Source organism: Prionailurus viverrinus, chromosome B3 (genome assembly GCF_022837055.1).
Source record: "Prionailurus viverrinus isolate Anna chromosome B3, UM_Priviv_1.0, whole genome shotgun sequence".
NCBI classification, from domain to species: Eukaryota; Metazoa; Chordata; class Mammalia; order Carnivora; family Felidae; genus Prionailurus; species Prionailurus viverrinus.
The window spans coordinates 50,254,534-50,276,683 of record NC_062566.1 but is presented as its reverse complement, the minus strand read 5'-3'; the positions used below and the strand labels follow the sequence as shown (position 1 = coordinate 50,276,683).

Genomic DNA, 22,150 nt, shown 5'->3' with positions numbered 1-22,150 from the left:
TAAGGTTACATCAGAATACAGAAAGAATCTGTTCAAATGTTAAAACACTGGTAAAAATATTAAAAGAGTTAAAACAGCATGGTACAGGTACCAAAATCTGATAAATGTAACAAACAGCCCAGAAACAGCACCTAAAACATAAGAAATTAGCAAATGAGTAAAAGCGTAGAACAAATCAGATAAAAGAATAGATTAAAATTTTACAACTGGTTAACTACTCTGAAAATTGACACCATTATTATATCATGCATCCAAATAAATCTCAGATAAAAAGGTCTTGCAACCTTATGCTACAAAAAAAATAGAAAATATAAGTGAATTATTTATTTCACTTCTAAGCGACTTTTTAAGCCTGTAAACAATCAGAAATCACAAAAGGGGAATATATTTTAACAGAAAAAAATTATTCTGAATATTACAAAACAAATACAAACTTAAAAAAAAATTTTTTTTTTAATGGTTATCTATTTTTGAGAGAAAAAGAGACAGAGCAGGAGCAAGGGAGGGGCAGAGAGAGGCAGACACGAAATCCATAGCAGGCTCCAGGCTCCAGCACAGAGCCCAATGTGGGGCTGGAACTCACGAACTGCAAGATCACGACCTGAGTCAAAGTCGGACACTTAACTGGCTGACCCACACAAGTGCCCCACAGATACATACTTAAGAATAGGTCTAATAACCTATCAGAAGTAGGAAACACATTGCTCAACATCTGGCTTCAGTTCTTCTGGAATGAAGAGAAATGCAAAATAAACAAAACCTAACAGACTGCATATATGTATTTGCATTATTTTTTTTATTGTTCTTTTACTATTCTTCACCACACTGGTATTATTACCTCCCCTCCAGTGGGCTATGGATACCAAAAGTAATAGTCTAGTAAGTTACAATTTGAACATAAAATGTCAGCACTTAACTACCATTTTATAGATTTTATCTCATCTACATAAACAATTCTTGTTTTAGCTCTTTTGTTTCTAATCAAATAAAGCTAGACTGCCTCACATGCCTGCCACAAACAACAGTGACTCCTAACCACAGAGAAAAGGGTATTATTCTGCTTGTTTTCCTGACATTAGGGTGCATATGAAGCACTTCATTTCAGCAAATGAGCAGGCAAGTATTTGGTCTACTTAATCCGTTAGTAACTTACTCTTATTTCAGTTCATCCACAGATCTATTCATAGGATACTCATAGTGCCTTAACTAGATTTAAGGAATCCAGGAAGTCTATCTACAAATTGAAAAAGAAAAATGCTGACCAACAAACAACTCCCTGATTTCGCATACAACCAACGCAGGAAGACAGTTCCTGAAAATCTGTGGCAGTATGTAACATGCTCTGCTGTACTCCAGGTAGATATTGTTCTCCCACATCACAGCATGAGGCGGCTATCTCTATGGCACTAGAACAAGCAGAGAGCATGTAGCTTGTGGTGTTCATGGTCAAGTAAAGCCATATGAACAAGACCACAGTTCTAAAGTTCAAATAATCAATATTTATGGCATTAAATGCTTTTAAATTTTTTATATGGGTAAAAAAGTCATGGCAGATGAAGCATGCCTAGAAGATATTCATTCTCCTTTAAAAATATGAAATATACAAATATATTTCTTAAATAGAGTTAAGTACAAAATGGAACATATAACTATATACATGCCACTTAGAGTCAACATTTTGTCATTTTGTTTCATTACTTAAGTATTAATTTTATTAGCTAAGCCATTTTAAAGTTAGATATCATGATATTTTACTATTACTATAATTCAACACACAACTCCAAAAATTAAGGACACTGCTCTTCAAGACCACTATACCATTTACAATAATTCATCTCACACTAATCAAATTTCTCCAACCTAACTGAAATTACCTGTGAATTATTTCTTTGTTCAGTCTGCCTTCCACCTCTAGAAAATGTCTGATTTTTTTCCATCCAAGGTTTTTTCTGAGTTGCCTGGCAAGTTACATTGGACCAATTTACACCACCTGTAACCAATAAGATTTAAAAAAAGTATTTATTTATGAAAAATGCCAAAACGTAAATTATCCCTTAACTTCATGTATTGAAATTCAGTCACTATAAACTAATACTGGAAATTTCTCTACAAACTTTAAGTGGTATTCCAGTTCTTAGTAATACAATTGCCATCTCGCAGAATACCTCCGGCTGACATTTTCTCAATTTTCATCTGTACTTTCAAAGTTATGTGAATCTCTCTGGAAGATTACTAAATTTTTTTTTTTTTTTTTTTTTTTTTTGCAACATCTGTACTTTCAAAGTTATGTGAATCTCTCTGGAAGATTTCTAATATTTTTGTAGCATCAGCAAGCTTCATGCTTAAAAGCAAAACTTTGACATGGAAAAAGAAGAAAGTATAGCAAAACACTATGTAAAAAATAAGTACCTGTACATATAGATGATTCCGCATGCTAAAAATAAAAACAAAAAAGACAATTATTTTCTGCTTAAGAGTCAACACCATATGCCTTGCAAAATGTTTCATAACTTAGTCTAGTGTAAAGCATGCTTATCATAATCTTAGAAAAAATATTTATCCATAAATATTATTCACATTAATATACAGAATACATTTTGATCCATTCTATTACTATAGGAATTGTTAATGAAAATAGATACTTAATCTTTAGCAAGGATAAAAAGATATTGACATAGATGACTGATAAAGAAATCAAAGCAGTGTTACATACATTCATGGTGCTAGAATCCGGATTTCTCAAAGCCCCTGCAGCAGGCTGGTTGTTACTGTGTTTGGGACTGCAGTAGCCACTATCACTGTCAATGTCGGCTTCACTAGCCCCCTGCTCACTAGAGGATTCGGCAGTGGGATGGGATGCTCTTCTCCTCCTGCCTTTGGACTTCCAGAGCATTGTGGCAGAGCTCTCCGAGAGAGATTTGTTAGCAATATCTGACGGGAAATCTATAAAGCAAGGAAGGTGTGACATCTCTTTGTGAGGATCAAGTTGATAAATTCTTGTTAAATTATCATTAAGGTCATAAGAAAATGAAGGTATCTAACTTGGTAAATGGAGGAAAAAAGCAAAACCTTTTTTGAAAAGCTCAAAAGATACGATGTTCCAGACAAGTTGGTTTACGACATGCGTATATTATGAAAAGAGAATAAAGTAGTTGCAGAAATATTAAAACAAACCACCAGTACCCACTTAAGAAAAATAACATCACCAATCGTTTTGAAGTCCACTGCATGCCCCCACCAACACTGCATCTTCTTCCTCCCCCAGGGTTACATTTATTTGGAATTCTGGATTTACCACTTCCTCACTTTTTAATATAGCTTTTTCATGGATTTTTACACTCCTACAACATAAATCATGTGATTTTGCACTTTCAGCTTTATAAAAATGAAATTATACTGTCCATTTTCTTTTGCGATTTGCTTCCCAGTCCTGCCCCATTCCCCAACATTAGTTTAGACATTCCGATGCATGTGGCTGTAATTCATTAATATCATTAAAATCTAGGATGCCCGTGTATGAATATACCATACCATATATTACTTATTCTTTGTACCAGTGATGGGATACTTGGGCTGTTCTGGGGTTTTGCATTATTGAGTAATACTGCTGTAACCATTCTTTTTTTTTAATGTTTATTTTTTAGGGGTGGGGTGGTTAGAGAGGCTCCACACTGTCAGTGCAGAGCCTGATGTGGAATTCCAACTCACGAACCTGTGAGATGATGACCTGAGCCAAAATCAAGATGCTCAACCTACTGAGCCACCCAGGTGCCCTGTGCTGTAACCATTTTTATACATATATTTGAATGTGTTTGTGTGAATATGGAAGTTTTTTTACAGTAAATACTGCCAGGCCTTATGGGATACACATATTCAACTTTACTTTGTAATGCCAAATCATTTTCAGTCACACTGTTGAAACAGTTTACAGCCCAACAGCAGGATATAAATATCCACAATGATTCACATATTCACAAATACTTGATACTATCTTCTAGGCCATAATTTTTGCTGTTAGATATAGAGAGACAGCTCACTGTGGGTTTTTCATTCATATTTTTTTGCCTAATAATGAGGTTTGATATCTTTTCTCATGCTTTTAGCCACTAATATTTTCCCTTCTGTGAAATACCTAATTTTACTTTTGAACTGTTTGACTTCTACCAATTTTTCTAGTGAGTTGTCTCTTATTTTGTATTTCACAAATTGTAATCAAAAGACATTATTAAAAAAAACCTTCTACAATTTCCTCCCAACCCAACAAATAACAATTTTCCTTTTTCCACATTTCTGCCTATAATTTTTACAAAGCATCAATATAATTATATGAGTTGTGCTATTTAATATTACACATACGTTCTTCATAATTATAATGTAAGAAGGCTCCATATTATTCCACAGTGGATGTCCTGCACTTCTCTTGACTTGTTGCCTGTTACTAAACATTAGGAAGCTTTCAGTGTGCTACTGCAATTTGGATCTTTCATCAAACAGTCCCTTTTCTTTTTAGGGAAATACATCCATTTTGGATACATTCATAGGAGAGGAACAATTGGGTCAAAGGAAAAATTCCTACAGTCCTGCCAAATTGTTTCATCCCCCTGGTACTGTGTCCCAAGGGTCCTGAGAGTAATGTGGGATCATTTTCTTATTGTTCATACGAATTTTTTATGTCTTCATACTAATACTCTGTCACTTACAGGCATGGTAAGAATCTTTTCCAGTTTTGTGGCTAATTCTTTCACTCACTTTTGACAGAATTTATTTCAGAATTAGTTCCCTTCCTGCTGTCATAAAGATATCTGCCTGTATTTTCTTCTACTGTGGTTTCCCATTTGTCATTAATCCACCTGAAGTAGATTTGCATGGGCTGTACGTTATCTGTAATGCTATCTCTGTCATTTTCCATATGTGTTTCCACATACATATGACTCTGTTTCTGGGTCCCCTGTTCTAATTTTCACGTGCTGCATTTTGCATACTGTATTTTTTGTATAACGATTTAAGATAATGTAATAGGTCTTGATATTTAGAAGAAAAGTTCTTTTCTTCTCAGATGATCCTTTTAGAATTAGTCTGTCAAATTTCCCAAAATTTCCTATTGAGATTTTGATTAGAACTATACTGCTAGCTTCACAACCATCATCCTGACTGGAGCCATGGAGAAAGTCGGGTTATTGTCTCCATATCATTCCCCAGTTGAAACCCTTTGACGACTTCTTATTGCATTCACAACAAGATCGAAATCACATAACCTGACTTATGAGCCCTAAATCATCTGGCCTCTCTCTAACTCTCCAGCCTCAGCTCATGAGTTGTCATTCATTCATTTATTCTTTTATACTTATTAATTCTTTCACTCACTTAGCAATTATGTGTTGACCACTGTCCTGGGATTTAAGTGAATAACACAAACTAAAATTATTGCTTTCTTGGAGTTTATATTCTATCAGTACTCTAGAGTGATCTGGCAATGGGACACAAATAATAAACAGGCTGAAAAAAGAAAATTAAAAAAAAAAAAGAACTACACAGAATCTACAGACTGACTTAAGCAAAAATGACATTTGCAGTGTCAAATCATCCTATATGAACAGGTTGCTTTTTTTAAATGTCCTATTATAAAGTTATAATTTTCTGCATAAATTTACATTCCCACTAACAGTATATAAGAATTCTTTTTTCTTCACATCTTCAGGTGCACTAGTTATTTGTCTTTTTGATTCTAGCCACTCTGACAGGTGTAAGGTGATATCTTGCTGTGGTTTTGATTTGCATTTCCCTGAGGATTAGTGATGCTGAGCATCTTTTCATGTGTCTATGGGCCATTTGTATATCTTTGTTTTTGCTTTTTGCTTTGTTCTTTATTTTGGTTTGGGTTTTTTGGGGGGGTTGTTTTGTGGTTTTGGGGGGTTATGAGGTTTTTTGTTTTGTTTTTTTATTTTAGAGAGAGAGGGGCAAGCAGGGGAGAGGGGAAAAGGAGGGAGGGAGGGAGGGAGGGAGGGAGGGAGACAGAGGAGAGAGGAGAGAGAATCTTAAGCAGGCTCCACATTCAGCAAGGAGCCCAATGTGGGGCTTGATCCCATAACCCTGAGATCGTGACCTCAGCCAAAATCAAGGATCGCATGCTCAACTAAGACACCCAGGCACCCCTATATCTTCTTTGGAAAAATGTCCATTCAGGTCTTCTGGTCCACTTAAGTCAATTATCTGGGGTTTTGTTTTATTTTGTTTTGGTATTGAGCAAATATTTGGGATATTAGTCCCTACTGGATATATCATTTGCGAATATCTTCTCCCATTCAGTAGATTGCTTTTTGTTTTGCTAATGGGTCATCTTTTCATTTTCTAATTCTTATGCTTCAGAATACTGTCTTTGTGGTCACTTAATGAGCAAACTAAAGGAGTAAGGACTTTTAAAGCAGTCCCAGTGTTAAAAGCAGGTAGAAGTCCTTCTGACTAGGAACAACTGCAACATAGAAAGCTGTGTAATATGTTACATTGTGTTCCTTTTCTAAAGCCACTCCAAGCATTTGTTAGTCTGTTAATCTCACTGCTTTATGAGCTACAAACTACATACAATGACTGTACTGCCAATAAGATTGCTTTTTAACGGATTCCCAGATCCTTTCTGACTCCTAAGAGATCTAAGCAATTGTAAAAAAATAACTGAACTCATGTCTAAAGAAAAGGTACAGCCCAAATGAAAGAAAGTATGCACAGGGTGCCTGGGTGGCTCAGACAGTTAAGCGACCAACTCTTGATTATGGCTCAGGTCATAATCCCACAGTTAGTTCATGAGTTTGAGCCCCAAGTTGGGCTCTGTGCTGACAGAGCAGAACCTGCTTGGGATTCTTTCTCACTCTCTCTCTCTCTCTCTCTCTCTCTCTCCCTCTCCCTCTCCCTCTCCCTCTCCCTCTCTCTCTGCCCTTTCCCTGCATACAAACATACATAAATTTGCATATAAATTTATTTTCAGCCAGACCAAATTGCACAGATGTGGAGATTATAGAGGCGTAAAAAGTAAATGTGCCTTTGAATAGATCTAATTCTTGGTCTTGGATCATTAACAAGAATTTTTACTAGTGTCAAAGACAATGGGTGAGAAGAGATAGTTATCTACTCTATAGCAATTAAGCTAAGATCAAAGATACAAATTGGGGGGCGCCTGGGTGGCGCAGTCGGTTAAACGTCCGACTTCAGCCAGGTCACGATCTCGCGGTCCGGGAGTTCGAGCCCCGCGTCGGGCTCTTGGGCTGATGGCTCAGAGCCTGGAGCCTGTTTCCGATTCTGTGTCTCCCTCTCTCTCCGCCCCTCCCCGTTCATGCTCTGTCTCTCTCTGTCCCAAAAATAAACGTTGAAAAAAAAATTTAAAAAAAAAAAAAAAAAAAAAAAAAAAAAAAAAAGATACAAATTGGAATTTAATGATATAAACTAGAAAATAGCTACAATATTATAAGACTATTACTTTTATCTCTTACCAGGATAAAGCTTTCTTAATGTTTATTTAGTCCTCTAAAAAACCCTGGACAAAATGATTTCCAACTAGCTCAAAATTTTTATTTGCTTGACAGGATACAGGTGCCACTCACAGGTTTGGTTCAGATCTATGCCAAAATATGGCATAGAAAACTTGCCAAGTTCTTCCTATAAAGATACTATACAATATTAGAATATTTTATAAAGGGTTTTAACCTAGTTATAAAAAAAAAAAACATACAATTTTGACCTCTGCCAAAATGAGTCTTCAAATTCCTACAATGTCTGCAAAATTCTATCTCTGATTTCTGAAATGCTCCACTACTCTAAGGGAATAAGGACACCTCAAACCCTAGTCAAAATTGCACATTAGCCAGGAAGCAAGTTGACAGAACATTACAAAGATGGACTGCTTTTATCCTTGCTAGAGAATTTCACAAAGTGGCAGGATAAATGGATGAAAGTCTAGAATCCTGAGAAGTGGTACAGTCCATAATTATAAAGTCAATACATGACAACAGATAAAAATCAGTGATGTATATGTAAGAACCCTTGCCTTACCAGTTTGCTGTGAAGCATCTACCAGAAGCACAATTTTTGATCGATTATCAGGACCTGCTGCATTTGTCTCTTTCTGAGTAGCTACGTTTTTCACCAGTGGCCTTTTGCTTTTTATGTGCTGTTGTAAAAGCTGTTGCTGATTTAAGCACCAAAAAAATAAAAATAATAATTTAAAATCCTACTCAATGTACTAAATAAACAGTATAAAATACATACCCACTATATAACACACCTAAATGTATGTTCTAAATTAGTGGCTCCCAACCCATGGGGAAAAAGAGGGTTACCGTGTTAGGAATTCATGAAATTATCTGTAGCTAATCATAATATATTAAATAAGGTATTGTACACACAATTTAATACTGTTTTTCAAATAATCGTTAACACTATGACTAATAAATTATTAATTCATTTTTAACTGTTACTTGCACTTTATATTTTCTCAATCAGTAATAAATAATAGGAATATAATATCATATAAGGGGCTGTAAGTTTTTATTTAGAAGGGTAACAGAAAGGGTAGTAGCTTATCCAAGGGATAAATTTTACTTTCATGATAGCAAAAAAGTACAAAAATAATTTCTGCTTTAGAGCTTAAAAAGAAAATATAAAAAGGCTGATCCTTTCCTTCACTTTTTTAATCTGACTATTCATCACTTAGGTGTGATTTATATAATAGAACTCTGAATTTAACTTCCTAAATTCAAGTGCTAGAAATGTAATTTGAGAAATTATGTTTCTTCAACATCTAGAAGTTATATACTACTATTTTATTTTACATTCTTCAGAAGTCCCAAAAGTATTTCCCTTGACCCAGTATTTCCATGAACAAAGACTAAAAGCTTTTTAAAGCAACCTCTGCTGCATGTTTGTATTTTAATGTGAAAAGTATGGCAGAGGACAGCAAAGACTTTTCACTGAAGAAGCTGGTCTAATGGAATCTAGGAAAGCATCAACTCCTTAATGAAACAGTCGTAAGATGCATCTAAGAAATCACTCTGCCTTCAATTAGCTAAAAAGTGCTGAGAAGAAACATGGTTTTTCTTATTTGCTTTGATATTAAGGCCTCAATATAAAGGTAACCTTTTAGTTAAGAAACAGTTACCTACAATAAAACTTAAATCTCCTGTGTTTTCAAGATCTTCATGTCTCCCTCATTTTTTTGTTTTTAATTTAGTCAAAAGGATGATCTTGACTAAGAGTGGCTTCACACATTTATCTATCATTTTCTTCAGCCCTAGGAGACCCTGTGTTCAATAACATAGCAAAGCAACACTTGAATAACAAAGTGCTATTGCTACTAAAAATTCACAGAATAGAAACAATGAAGTTGAAGGGATTTAATAGTATCTGATAACCAGACAGTATCATCTGATTTCTGAAGACTGAAATATATGAAGTGCATTAGTCATTCAATACCACTAGCATAGGATCCAAACTAACCACTTAGAAACACCGGTGGCACTATGCAATTTTATCACTAAATTAAAATAATTTGGAAATATTTGTGTATTATAATTATTTACAACTCTCTGAAGGAACCTGAAGATAACTGTAAATCATATCATCAATTAAGAATAAGGCACAATAAAAAACGGGAAAAATCATAAATGCTCTACCCTTGACTATTTTATATTAGTGAATGAAATGTTTTAGAGTAAATTCGCCATTAAAGGTTAATCAATACAAGTAGCAATTACTTACATTATTATTAACAACAGAAATATCAAACATAAAAGTCAATCAAAAGAAGTCACTTACTTTTGGTACAACTGGTCCTCTGTTACCATTTCTGCTTCGATGACTGGACAATGGGAAGACTTGTCCAAGCTGATTTGGACGCTCAGGGCATTCTGTGGTTATGGTATTTACAGTATTTGCAGCCTGAAAGGTGTTGGAGTAAGGTGTAGGAAAAGGATGATAGAATCCCATAACTTGGGCACATGGTGCTGGCATCAGCTGATAATATGTATACTCTGTAGAAACAGGTGGCTGAGCAGATATAATGGGGTAGGCAAGGTATGGTCCAGCAGGATTTGGATTGGGCTGTTGCCATCGCATATCATTGTTATACAATGGAAACTGTCTGTTAAAATCAAATGAAAACAGAACACATCTATTGACAAGTCTAAAAGTAATACTAAAGCACAATCTATTTAATTTGCTTTAAAAAAAAAGGTATAGAACAGTGGCCTCATAATAAAAAAGATAAAATTATCATCTTATAAATTTCTTTGCTGTAATTACAGATTTTTAAGTATGTGTAATAACAACTTAAATGACAGTATAAAGGAATTCAACCTGATAGTGTTATTGCATTCCAAAATTTTAAAACTACATACCGTTCTTATTTATAAGTCAACCCCCTCAAGGTATTTCTGCCTAGAGGTTAAATACCTAGCCACTGTATCTGCCAACAAAGGCGGTCCAAATTTCCCATCCGATGCTAACTATGACAGCCTTCTGCAAAAAGCAGAGTAAGGTGATCACTGTGTAAGGTGATCATGACAGTGAGTGATCTGATTCTTCCACCTCTCATTCTTCAGCTCAGTCCCTGGCCTCCTACTCTTCTTCCATACTGCCCCAACCATTTGGCCAAGTCAAGCTCTTCTCCAGGCTTCCCCCAGTGGCAATGGAAGCAGGTTTCAGGTCCAAGGGAAAGAAAAGAAGAGGCAAGCCTGTCCACTGCCATCTTATCCCTAACATTAGAGCTTTCTCTAGTGCAATTCCTACAAAGCATCAGCAAGATTCTTCATTTCTCAGCAGTTCTTACAGAAGATTGCTGAAGAATGAGGGGTCATGGGGGAGGTGGAGCATTGAGCTTTTCCTCACTACTCCCACAACAAAGTGCAATGGATAAATGTTCACTGCCATAATTTAAAAAATATTTTTAAATAATCTGCTGCCTTATTTACTCATGAATTCTCAAAGATTATTTGGTACAGTAAGAAAAATTAATCATACTTTACATTTGGCCATTTTATCAAATGCAAAAATAGCACTATTACATTTGGCTTATAAGTCACTTCGAACACAGCCCAATATAGGTCAAAATTTTGTGATATAATGCTAACTTCAATTGAAAAGGATCCCCTACTCTTTGTTCAATCCACAATACTATAATTTTAGAGATTATTAACTGGAATATTTAATAATATCTGATACAATAGTTCTTGGTCTCATATCTCTCACATTCGGAATATCTGAAAGAATGTGCCCTGACACACTAGTGTGCCACATGATGGCTTAAAGAGGTCTAGATTGCCTTTGCCTTCAGGGTGGTGGGACAGAGGCTAGAGCCCAGCTACCCCATCATCCATTGATCCCAGAATGCTAGAGATGCCTAATTTTCTATGTGTGATATTACTCGAAAGAGGCTGAAAGTACTTTTAGACAGCAACAAAATGAACTACACCAATGAAGTACTAATCACTCAGTCTAAACAAGGTTAAAAAGGCTATCATGACTATAACAAGTTACACCCTAACCACTAGGTCACACATTATCTGAATTGCAAGCATTCTCCTAAATCACCCTGTGACTATAGCACAGAAGCTAAATTTAAACTAGAATCAGAGCCTAGAAATATATGTTAACCATAAAAGCTTCAATGTTAAGGACTATCCCTTGGTATTTTCTTCTCATGCCAGACTGTCCTGGAAATTGTGATTAGATACCTAATCTTAAAAAAAGGGTTTCTGCTCATCTCTTTCTGAAAAATTCTTCCTCCCTTTGTACCAATTTATTTCAAACTAACTTTAATGACTTATTATTGAAGATATGCCCAAAAAACTCCATTCCCTCTTAGAAAGACTGAGAAAACAATCTATGTTAATAATTTTCAAATTTCTACATCATTTGGTTTTATTTACTTCTCTTAAAAAAGAGAAACGGCTAATGTTTAAAAGGCACCAAAGGTGGGGTGCCTGGCTGGCTCCAGTTGGTGAGGCATGGAAGTCTTAACCTTGGCCTTGTAAATTTGAGCCCAGGATGGGTGTAAAGATTACTAAAAAATAATAATACTAAACCTAAAAAAAAAAAAAAAAATAGAAAAGGGAAAAATTAAAAAGTATGCCTCTCCAACTGCTGTATTTCCCTACCCACCCCCATGAAAAAGAAAATAATAATAAACAAATTACCTATTGGACTGGTTTTCCTGCACAAATGGATAACAAGTAATCAGGTAGCTTGGAATTGGAGTTGGTTCTACACCAGAAACATTTCCATTATCATTTGGAAGTGCCATAGGGATCATAAATGTATCAGGATTTTTCTTCTGAGGAATAAATGGCTCTACCTCAGCTGACAGCTTGACATTCTTCAAAAAGAAAGTAAAACACACTATTAATACATGAGCAAAAAACTTAATACTAATTCACGATTTAACAATAGAAGACTCAGTGTTTACAAACAGTAATTAGATCTCCTCAGTATTTACAAAACATCCAAAGGAACAGCAATGTCAAATTAAAATAACCAAATATGGTAGGCAAAGATATCAAATAAAACAGGAGAAAACATATCAAAAGTTGCTGCATTTTAATGAAATCATTTCTTACATAACCAAAGCTGTTAAAACAATAAAGAGTGTAAGGCAGTCAGACTTGAGTCCAAAAATAAGGCTGACAGTAAGAAAACTAGCTCTTCAGACAAAACAACATGCTTTTAACTAATTTTGTTGAGGGGAAAAATCATTAAACAGAGTTCTGAAGATAATCACCTTATACTTGTTTGAATAGTCTAAAAAATAGACTATTTCTGTCCATTTTAGGAAACTAGATTAGTATGGTTTAATTAAAAAAGAAGGAAAGTGTCTACAATTAATGAAAAAAATACTTAACATAAGTGCAAAAAACTTTTCACAGTTAAACTGAGAGAAAAAGAATGAGTATATCAGTTTTCCAGTAGATAACTTGAGTAAACTGAAGGAATCCAGAACTCCCATTTTAGCTTATTTTATATCTTTTTTTTAAATTTTTTTTAATTTATATCCAACTTAGTTCACATATAGTGCAACAATGATTTCAGGACTAGATTCCTTAATGCCCCTTACCCATTTAGCCCATCCCCCCTCCCACAACCCCTCCAGTAACCCTCTGTCTGTTCTCCATATTTAAAAGTCTCTTCTGTTTTGTCCCCCTCCCTGTTTTTACATTATTTTTGTTTTCCTTCCCTTATATTCATCTGTTTTGTCTCTTAAAGTCCTCATATGAGTGAAGTCATATGATACAGGTCCTTCTCTGACTAATCTCACTTAGCATAATACCCTCCAGTTCTATCCACATAGTTGCAAATGGCCAGATTTCATTCTTTTTGATTGCCAAGTAATACTCCACTGTATATATATACACACATCTTCTTTATCCATTCATCCACTGGTGGACATCTGGGCTCTTTCCATACTTTGGCTATTGTTGATGGTGCTGCTATAAACATTGGGATACATATGTCCCTTCGAAAGAACACACCTGTATCCCTCGGATAAATACCTAGTAGTGCAATTGCTGGGCCGTAGGGTAGTTCTAATTTTAATTTTTTGAGAACCTCCATACTGTTTTCCAGAGTGGCTGCATCAGCTTGCATTCCCATGTAACGTTTCTTATAAAAAAATCTACAGAAACTTATAAGATATATTTTAAAAACTCAAGTATTTTAGGAGGAATATGTGGGTGACAAAACTATAAAGACAAATAAATAAGATCCACTAAGGTGAAGTTAGGAATTACTCATATGAAATTACTCCTATGAAAGGGAGTTGTGATAACAGGAGGCACTAGAGAGCTTCTGAGTGCCTGGCAAAGCTCTATATCCTCACTTGGGTGATAATTACCAGGCATTCACTTTATATATAATTCATTAAGCTGTACATTGTTTTTATGCAGTTTTCCTTCTGTATTTAACAATTTTTTAATTATAAAAAGAAAAAAATCTATAAGCACATTCTGCAAAAGTAGAATGTTAAAAACCACATAAATATTACAATCTAAAAAGATACTAAATCTTTAAGAAACCAGTAAGTGAAATGCAATCCAATGTTTCAAGCACTGAAATCAATTACAAAGCAACAGTCCTAACTAGAACTTTTTCCCAACAAACCCACTAGGGTGGAATTTATTGGAAGCTCTGAGCAAGGCAGAGCTCCTAGAATAAATTTCAGGCATGTTTCTCACAAAAGAAATCAGTAACAAATCCAAGAAAATCTGAAGACAAAATCTGAAGACTTGATATGCTCCATAGAATAGGCAACTTTTCTTCAAAAAAAATATTCTCTAAAAAGAATCCCCTAGAAATATTCAGAATGCTTGTAAAAAAAGGCGGAGAGGAAGAAGCAATCTGAACTATTTACAGCAGTATTAACTCAATAACCTTCCTACCTGATTTAACTTTAAAATCTACTTTTATAGTATTAACCAAATCCAAAATAGAGACAGAACTTGCACTACAAATACAGTATCTATGACCTGAAGCTGGTTTCTTGAATTTCAATATTGGAAGCAAAAACTCCTTCAAATGCTTAAATAGCCTAAGTCACTAATTTTCACTGTGATAATCATCAGAATTCAAAAATTATTCATGTAAGGTATAAAATATCAATGTAATAAATGGGCCGAAAATGGGGGGGAAAGCTGATTTTCAACAATAAGGCACAGATAATGGAAACCTGCTTTATATAGTTCATGCATAGGCATAACGAGAGGGAAAACTTAAATCACATTTAAGGACACTAAAAATGTAATTTTTAGGATTTCTTTGAAAAATCAAAAAGTCCTTTGAACATATAACTCTCTGAACAATTTTATAAATCTGTATTAGAAGGCATTAAGACTCTTTTTAAAAACAAGGAACATGATTACATAAAATTTCTATATGAAAAAGACAAAATACTAATAGAAAGAAGATAATTTAAAGATCGCCAAGTTTCCTGACACCTCCTGCCAAAGACCAACTCATAAAGTACACTGGTAATAACAAATTCAAATTCTTGCTTGTCAAAAGTTGCAACAAGTTTTTATACTTAGTGTCATTTTACTTTATAAGAGTTTTATCAACTTATCAACCCGCTTTCCAAAATGTGGCATGTATAACTTATAACTGGTATCTGTACATATACACCGCATATACCCTTAAATATTAAAGTTTGCAATGATTTCTATTCTCAGTCCAATTCTAATATCAGAGTTCAACAATAAAACTCACAAACACTGAAGTGATCCTTTGTTTTTAGCAAAAAAAGAAAAGCTGCTGTAGTCAACAGCTGCACAAACAGAAGATGTCACTAGTAGGAACAGACTGGCAAACTTTTTCCTATAGTTACAACTCTGTATGGTCTTAAAAATTGTTTGTTGTGACTTTGGGGACTTCAGTATCATACACTAAAATGAAGCATCTGCTATTCTCAGTCCTAAAAAGTAATGTTATGATCCCGAACTACTCTTAAATTCCACATAATAACGTCCATATAGGCAATATGTTAAGTAAGCAACAAATTCTGGCAGTATTTCAATTATGTTAGTATAGAAATCAAAGAAAAATGTCCTACATGGTGGACAACAAAACATTATGAAAAAATGAAAAAAAACGAAACTACTTCATATAATGATATTCCTCAGTTTGAATTTGTTTTTTAGTCTTTATTTTTCAAAGATCTATCTTTTAGAAATCAGAAGTTTTATAACAGGGAGTTGTCTCCTTAAAGTAAATATAAATATAAAATAAGTTTAAACCACACAAAGTCTATTCCTGTACTACTATTTGCTTTAAAAAAATATCTACATAAGTAAAATTATCTTTATCTTTCAGAAGTTATTTCAGAATTTTCCAAATTAATGAAAAATCATAATAATCCCAGAAAACTGTACGGGGAGTGGGGGAGGGGAAACTTAGGCCGTTTCACATTCCTTTTAAATTTAGCATATATTAAAACAAATGTCAATAATAAAACTTCTTTGATGTGAATAATCTAGAAAACTCAAGAATTTATCAGAACATGAAACTATAAAAACCTTCTTTAAAAGAGTATATTAAGCAAACACATTCAAATCACTGACAGCCTATATAAATTCAACAAATATGCATGGGGTACATGTTCTGGAAAGAGCACTGTAGTAGACTGCTTTAGGGGAAAGGGGCAAACATTACTACGAAGCACACAACAGCAGGAAATGCACACTAAACTCCTCTGAGAACCTCCAGAAGAGAGCATATATTTTTCCAAGATTAAGCAATAGAAAAAAACACCCACTTAGAATCAAAACTGAAGTAGAACACAATAAGGCACTCTCCCACAGTGAACTTTCAGAATTTTACACCTACAGAAAAAATATGATCATGGAAACCCTCTGCATCCTTTCTATGTTAAGGTAAAAACATGACCTAGCAAACATTAAGATATTTTACATCTCATGGCTAAAGAAAAATATCTTCTAAAGGAAAAAATGACTAATGCTTAAGAGATACCTGCTGGCTGTATTGTTTCTGATTGGAATGGCTTATATGGAAAGTAAACACTTGCCAAATTAATTGCAGTAGTTATAAACAAAAGTTTTGCAAGACTCAAGAAAATATTGAGAAAAAAAATCAAAATATTTAATTTAGATGGCTCACTTGATTTACTATTCATACCTTTTCATCTTTTCTTAAAATAGACCACACCTAATCCTATTAAAACATGACAGTACTGGGGCGCCTGGGTGGCGCAGTCGGTTAAGCGTCCGACTTCAGCCAGGTCACGATCTCACGGTCTGTGAGTTCGAGCCCCGCGTCAGGCTCTGGGCTGATGGCTCAGAGCCTGGAGCCTGTTTCCGATTCTGTGTCTCCCTCTCTCTCTGCCCCTCCCCTGCTCATGCTCTGTCTCTCTCTGTCCCAAAAATAAATAAAAGTTGAAAAAAAAAAATTTAAAAAAAAAAAAAAAAAAAAAAAAACATGACAGTACTTTCCGAAAAACCAGCTTTCCAAATTTAATACTGGTTTTTGATTATCTAACTTATTAATTTCTGGTTTTATATTTCTTCTTCTCTCTTGCTTTGATAGGGTTTTCTCGCTACATCTAGTCCTGAATGCTTAATGTTTATTTACCTTTTAAAATGTTTAATAATGAAAGCATTTATGACTATGCATTTGCCTCATAGCTTCAGCCATATCCCATAGGTTTTTATATGTAGTATTTTACTACTTTTTCAATAATCCATAATTCTACTTTTTTATTTCCTCTTTGATTTAAGGGCTTAAGGAAAAATGTCTTTAAATTTCTAAAGGTCATTTTCACTAAATGAACATTATTAACTTTCTTTCTGACTACAAAAGTATTATTTTTAAAATCTGTTAAGACATATCATTTACTGCTATTCATAAAGGCCAACTACAAGTATTACTGAATAATGTTTTATAGTAACTTATTTAGAATACATCTAGTTTACAATGCAGATACTATTTGAAGTTTATTATTTAAAGGAAAGAATTACAAGCCAGGGGATTTTGTATCTTTATCCATGAACAGCATTTTGCATGAAGTCATATATATTTGCTACATGTTTGCTTTTCTAAGAGTTAAAGACATTGGTGATCAATAGTTTTTGTAAATTCTTATAAAAGAACTCATCTAATGTTAATGTACTAAAAATTAAGCCAATGTTTGAATTATTTGATAATACAAAAGAAACTGCAAACTTCAAATGTTCTGTCTCTTCTAAGCCCAGAAGAATGTTTCCTAAATGTTTCCTAAAAACAGAAACATTAAGCCTTTATAAACAAATGAACTCCATCATTTATTCCTCACATCCCTTTACACCAACTTTTTTTTAAGGACCAAAAAAATTATTTTTTGGTATCATATGTGCATATTATAACATATAATGCATTATGCCAACCATAATATTATTATACCAACCATAATAATGCATTATACCAACTAGTATCTGTTCTTAGAACACCTAACTCTGGCAGTTAAAATTAAGCTACTAGTTTTGATTTAATACAGTCTTTTTATAAAACAGTACTTCTAATATCCTCTTCTGATTATAACATTCTTTCAAATAGTCACTTTTGCAATTAAGACTATTATCTAGCATGCATTCCCAGTAACTTATTATAATCTTGATCAATATAGATACAATTTGTTCTTTTATATCAAGATTTTATTTTATTTTTTTTTTTAAAGAGGTAATTTAAGATGCCTGGGTGGCTCAGTTGGTTAAGCGTCCACCTCTTGATTTTGGCTCAGGTCATGATATCACTGCTCATGAGATAGAGCCCTGTGTTGGGCTCTGTGCTGACAGCATGGAGCCTGCCTGGGATTCTTTCTCTCTCCCTCTGTCTCTGCCTCTCCCTTGCTCATGCTCTCTCTCTCAAAATAAATAAACATTAAAAAAATAAATAAATAAAAATAAATTTTTAAAAACGGTAATTCAAGTACAGCAATGTGAATGGCTTCAGGCAAAACATACTTTTTTTTTTTTTTTTCTTTAAGTTACACTTGTAGGGGTGCCTGGGTAGCTCAGTGGGTTAAGCATCCAACTTCAGCTCAGGTCATGATCTCACAGTTTGTGAGTTTGAGCCCCACGTCGGGCTCTGGGCTGACCACTCAGAGCCTAAAGCCTGCTTTGGATTCCGTGTCTCCTTCGCTTTCTGCCCCTCCCCTGCTCACACACACACAGGTTCTTGCACAGGCAGGCTGTCTCTCTCAAAAATAAACATTAAAAAAAAAAATTAAAACTATACTTGTGCAATACTCCAAGGACCTCAATTAGGTTAACATGAAATGCTCAGTTTACACAAAGTACTGTTTTTTAAAAGCCAAATTTCTATGAATCGCTAACTTCTACAGTATTATAATAAGTCTTAACGCTGTAGGCATTCCCAAAAATTCAAAATATAAACTAACACTGGTTTCAAATGAAAAAGCAAACAAACATTTTGTGAGGGGAAAATGTAAATTCACCCATCACATATATTTTTAGTGACTTTTACCTATCTAAATTCACTTCTTTAGTAAAAATATAAAAGTATATTCCACATAACCTGAAAAAGTCATTACATTACTTCATGGTATAGTGAAAACAATCAAGAACTCCACAAAGCTATAAATAACTAACTGAAACTTGGGGAAATAAATATCTGAAACCTGAACAAAGTAAAATAAAATAAATATCTGAAACTTGGAAAAAAAAAAAAAAAGGAAACTTCACAAAGCTGAGAAGTCTCAGTTCTAGCCCCTAATCTACCATTAAGTTAATGGTTGTTAGCCTTTTTTCAGTGATTGATTCCTTTGAGAATATGATGAAAATAATGGAGACTTGCCCCAGAAAAATGCTAATATAAAATGAAGCACACTCCTTCCAGGTCATCCATGGACCCCTGAATTAACTGCTTACAGCCTGAACAAAGCAAAGTAGCATCACTTTTCTGTGTCTGTTTCCTGTGAGTACGTAGCACGCGGGAATACAGGGTGGTTAGAATTATTCTCTTACTTCAAGTTTAGGCTGGGGACGAGGCAGGAGGTACCAGAGGTAAAAAAGGAATTCTTCAACGGAAAACCTACGTTCACGATTTCTTTATACTCCTTAGATTTCTACAAGGTTTTAATAGGTTGTGGACTTTGGAAAAGATGTAGGATGAAAGAGGAATAGGTTCTCTAGTTTAAATAATTTGCTCATAGCACTTGCTGTTAAGATAATCACACACAAACAGCTTTGCTAAATAGTTAATTACATTTCCTCTAAGATGAAAGGAACCATAAGTATACATATGGCAGCATTACTGGTTACAGTTCTGGCATCATGATGAAGGACCAAGAGTTTAACCTTTTCATTAGTGACACACATACAAGAAAAGCATTCAAGAAAATTTCCTATTCAATTGTCAGGCTTTGAAATCAAAGGCATTTCTGATAGATGCCTTAAAAAAATATTTTTCATTAAATTGGATACAGGCTATACATAGAATACTCTGGGTCACAGCAAAGCCAAGAAGTTCCCATCAATTTTGCTTTGGTAAGTCCAGGTATTATTTCATAAAAATCATTTGTATTTTCAAAGTCGTATTTTAATAAAGCTTTAATTTAAGCTTTTGTAAAAACAAATACACACAACTAGGAATCTGCCTGCAAAAAGAGGCCGATTTCAAAATCAAAATTGCCTTTGACTAGCTACAGATATACATATACAGCAATTTGTGAAATCTTGTCTCATTTATCCAGATACTAATTATCTATTTGTAAAATAATTATGCAAATCACTAATCTCTTTTTCCTTCATCTATTTGCCTAGCTCATCACTGGGCAAAGCCCTCAACTGATGAGAATGTATAGTGAATAAACTTCGATTTCATCAAATTAAGTCGTTCCATAAAGGTCTCAAGGATGGAAAATACTAGCATCCTTGGGGGGGAAATTATTATTTTGGATTATTTACACTGTCATCATCCCTGCCTTCCAGCAACTACTCGCACGGACAATCAAGAATTTAACGCATTTAAAAACAAAACAGAATACTAATTGAACAACTCCGTGAATATGAAAACGGGCTCGGAAATGAATTCACACTTCGGATCAAACATTCTTAAAATATAAGCTCAATTTTTAAAAAATAGTAATGTCTGCAAGATAAATGGACAGAAAGGCAGGGAAAAACCATAATATTTCATATCTTAAAGGAAACACCTCCCTAAGACCACGACGAGAAACAATGTTTTGCTCAATGGAACGTAGCTCTAAAAAGCCCGTAACTCCCCTGCATTTGTAGTTATCACACATTCTCTGACAAGTCTTTCCGGGTGAGAAGCCTTCGAAAGCTTTTCCACCTTGAAAATACATTCCAGAACTGAAGGGTGGGGGGAGAATTACTCCTTGGAAGTTATAAACCCTCCTCTCAGGAGAGCCCTGACAAGTTGGGAGTCTTCAGGCCCTTTCCACCAAACCACGGAGGAGGGGCAAAAACGAATCCCCAGCCCTGACGGAAGGGGGTAACCAGGGCTGAAAAAGCCCCCGAGCCCGAGGCAGCATCTGGAACAATGCTGGAGTGGGGCGCCGCCAGGCTCTCAGGCGAGGGGAGTCTGCACCCGCAGGAACTCGAGGGCTCCAGCCGTCCGGGCCCAGGCTCAGAGACCAGGGCCCGCCGGGGAGGAAGCGGCGACCCCCAGCACCCGGCCGGGCCTGCCGCCCGAGCCCTCGTACCTGGTCAGCGGGGGCTCGGTCCATGGCGCCTGCAGCCGCAACGGGCCCGCGTTAGTCGGTGTGGAGAGCGCCTCGGGCCGCTTTCTCCATGGCCCCCCGCTCGACTCGAGACCGGGTTCAGGACCTCCGCCCCTATCTGGCTGGCCCCGACGCAGAGTCCGGCTACGCCACTGGCCGAGGAGGTGGCTCCAGCTCCAGGAGATGGAGGAGGCGGTGGCAGCTTCGGGGAGGGATCATCTGGGACGGAAGCCGAGGAGGGCCTAAATAGGCGGAGGAGTAGTTGAAAATGGCGGCACGCGGAAGGGCAAGGAGGGGGAGGGGCCGCGACGGGGCGTGGGCGGAGCGACTGCCAAAGGCCTGAGCTGGTGATGGCCGGAGCCTGGGCTGACTGACCCGCAGGCTGAGGCCAGGTGGAGATTCCTGAGAGCAGGTGCCCCAGACTACTCGGCGCTTTGAGCCAGACTTCACCTCTGGACTGTTAAACTGGAGGAGTGTCGGGCCACTTGGGACCTAGGCCACCCGGGTTGCAGTCTAAAGGAACCTCAAAGACTACTTCACTATCCCAAACCACCTCTTAATAACGTTGTAAAAGCTTTTAGCTGCCCACTGTACTTTATGATCCTTCCCTATGTTATCCAGCCAAAGGGAATCACGACTATAAAGGAAAACACCATAGAAGGGCCACCATAAAGAAACCTAGTCAGGAGGCTCCACAAATGCTTATTGATTAGGTAATTCATTGTCCAGGCCAGGCTCACCTCTATACTCCCCTCCATGCTGATCGTGCCTATCTCGGAATCCCTAATTTTAGTCCGTCTGTACCACACCAGCCAGCAGGTAACTATGTAACCTGCTATGTTTCTTTCCTCCCTGTGCTTATTGATTGTTCCTTTTATTTCCAGTCCATTAGCTCCTTGAAAAAAGAGACTATTCGGATACTTG

General features: G+C 35.8%; 1 protein-coding gene across 2 annotated transcripts in view; it reads right to left on the bottom strand.

Annotated features, from left to right (window-relative positions):
• Positions 1-21,427, bottom strand: part of SECISBP2L (SECIS binding protein 2 like) — a 66,441-nt gene extending 45,014 nt beyond the window's left edge. For both annotated transcript variants that reach the window (XM_047863324.1, XM_047863325.1), the window contains exons 1-7: positions 21,209-21,427; positions 12,180-12,358; positions 9,802-10,126; positions 8,041-8,176; positions 2,714-2,943; positions 2,410-2,434; positions 1,875-1,990 (exon numbers count right to left, since the gene is read on the bottom strand). In XM_047863324.1, the coding sequence (XP_047719280.1) occupies positions 1,875-1,990; positions 2,410-2,434; positions 2,714-2,943; positions 8,041-8,176; positions 9,802-10,126; positions 12,180-12,358; positions 21,209-21,232 (1,035 nt within the window). In that variant the 5' untranslated portion in view covers positions 21,233-21,427. The remainder of the gene's footprint in view (positions 1-1,874; positions 1,991-2,409; positions 2,435-2,713; positions 2,944-8,040; positions 8,177-9,801; positions 10,127-12,179; positions 12,359-21,208) is intronic.
• Positions 21,428-22,150: the final 723 nt, after the last annotated feature.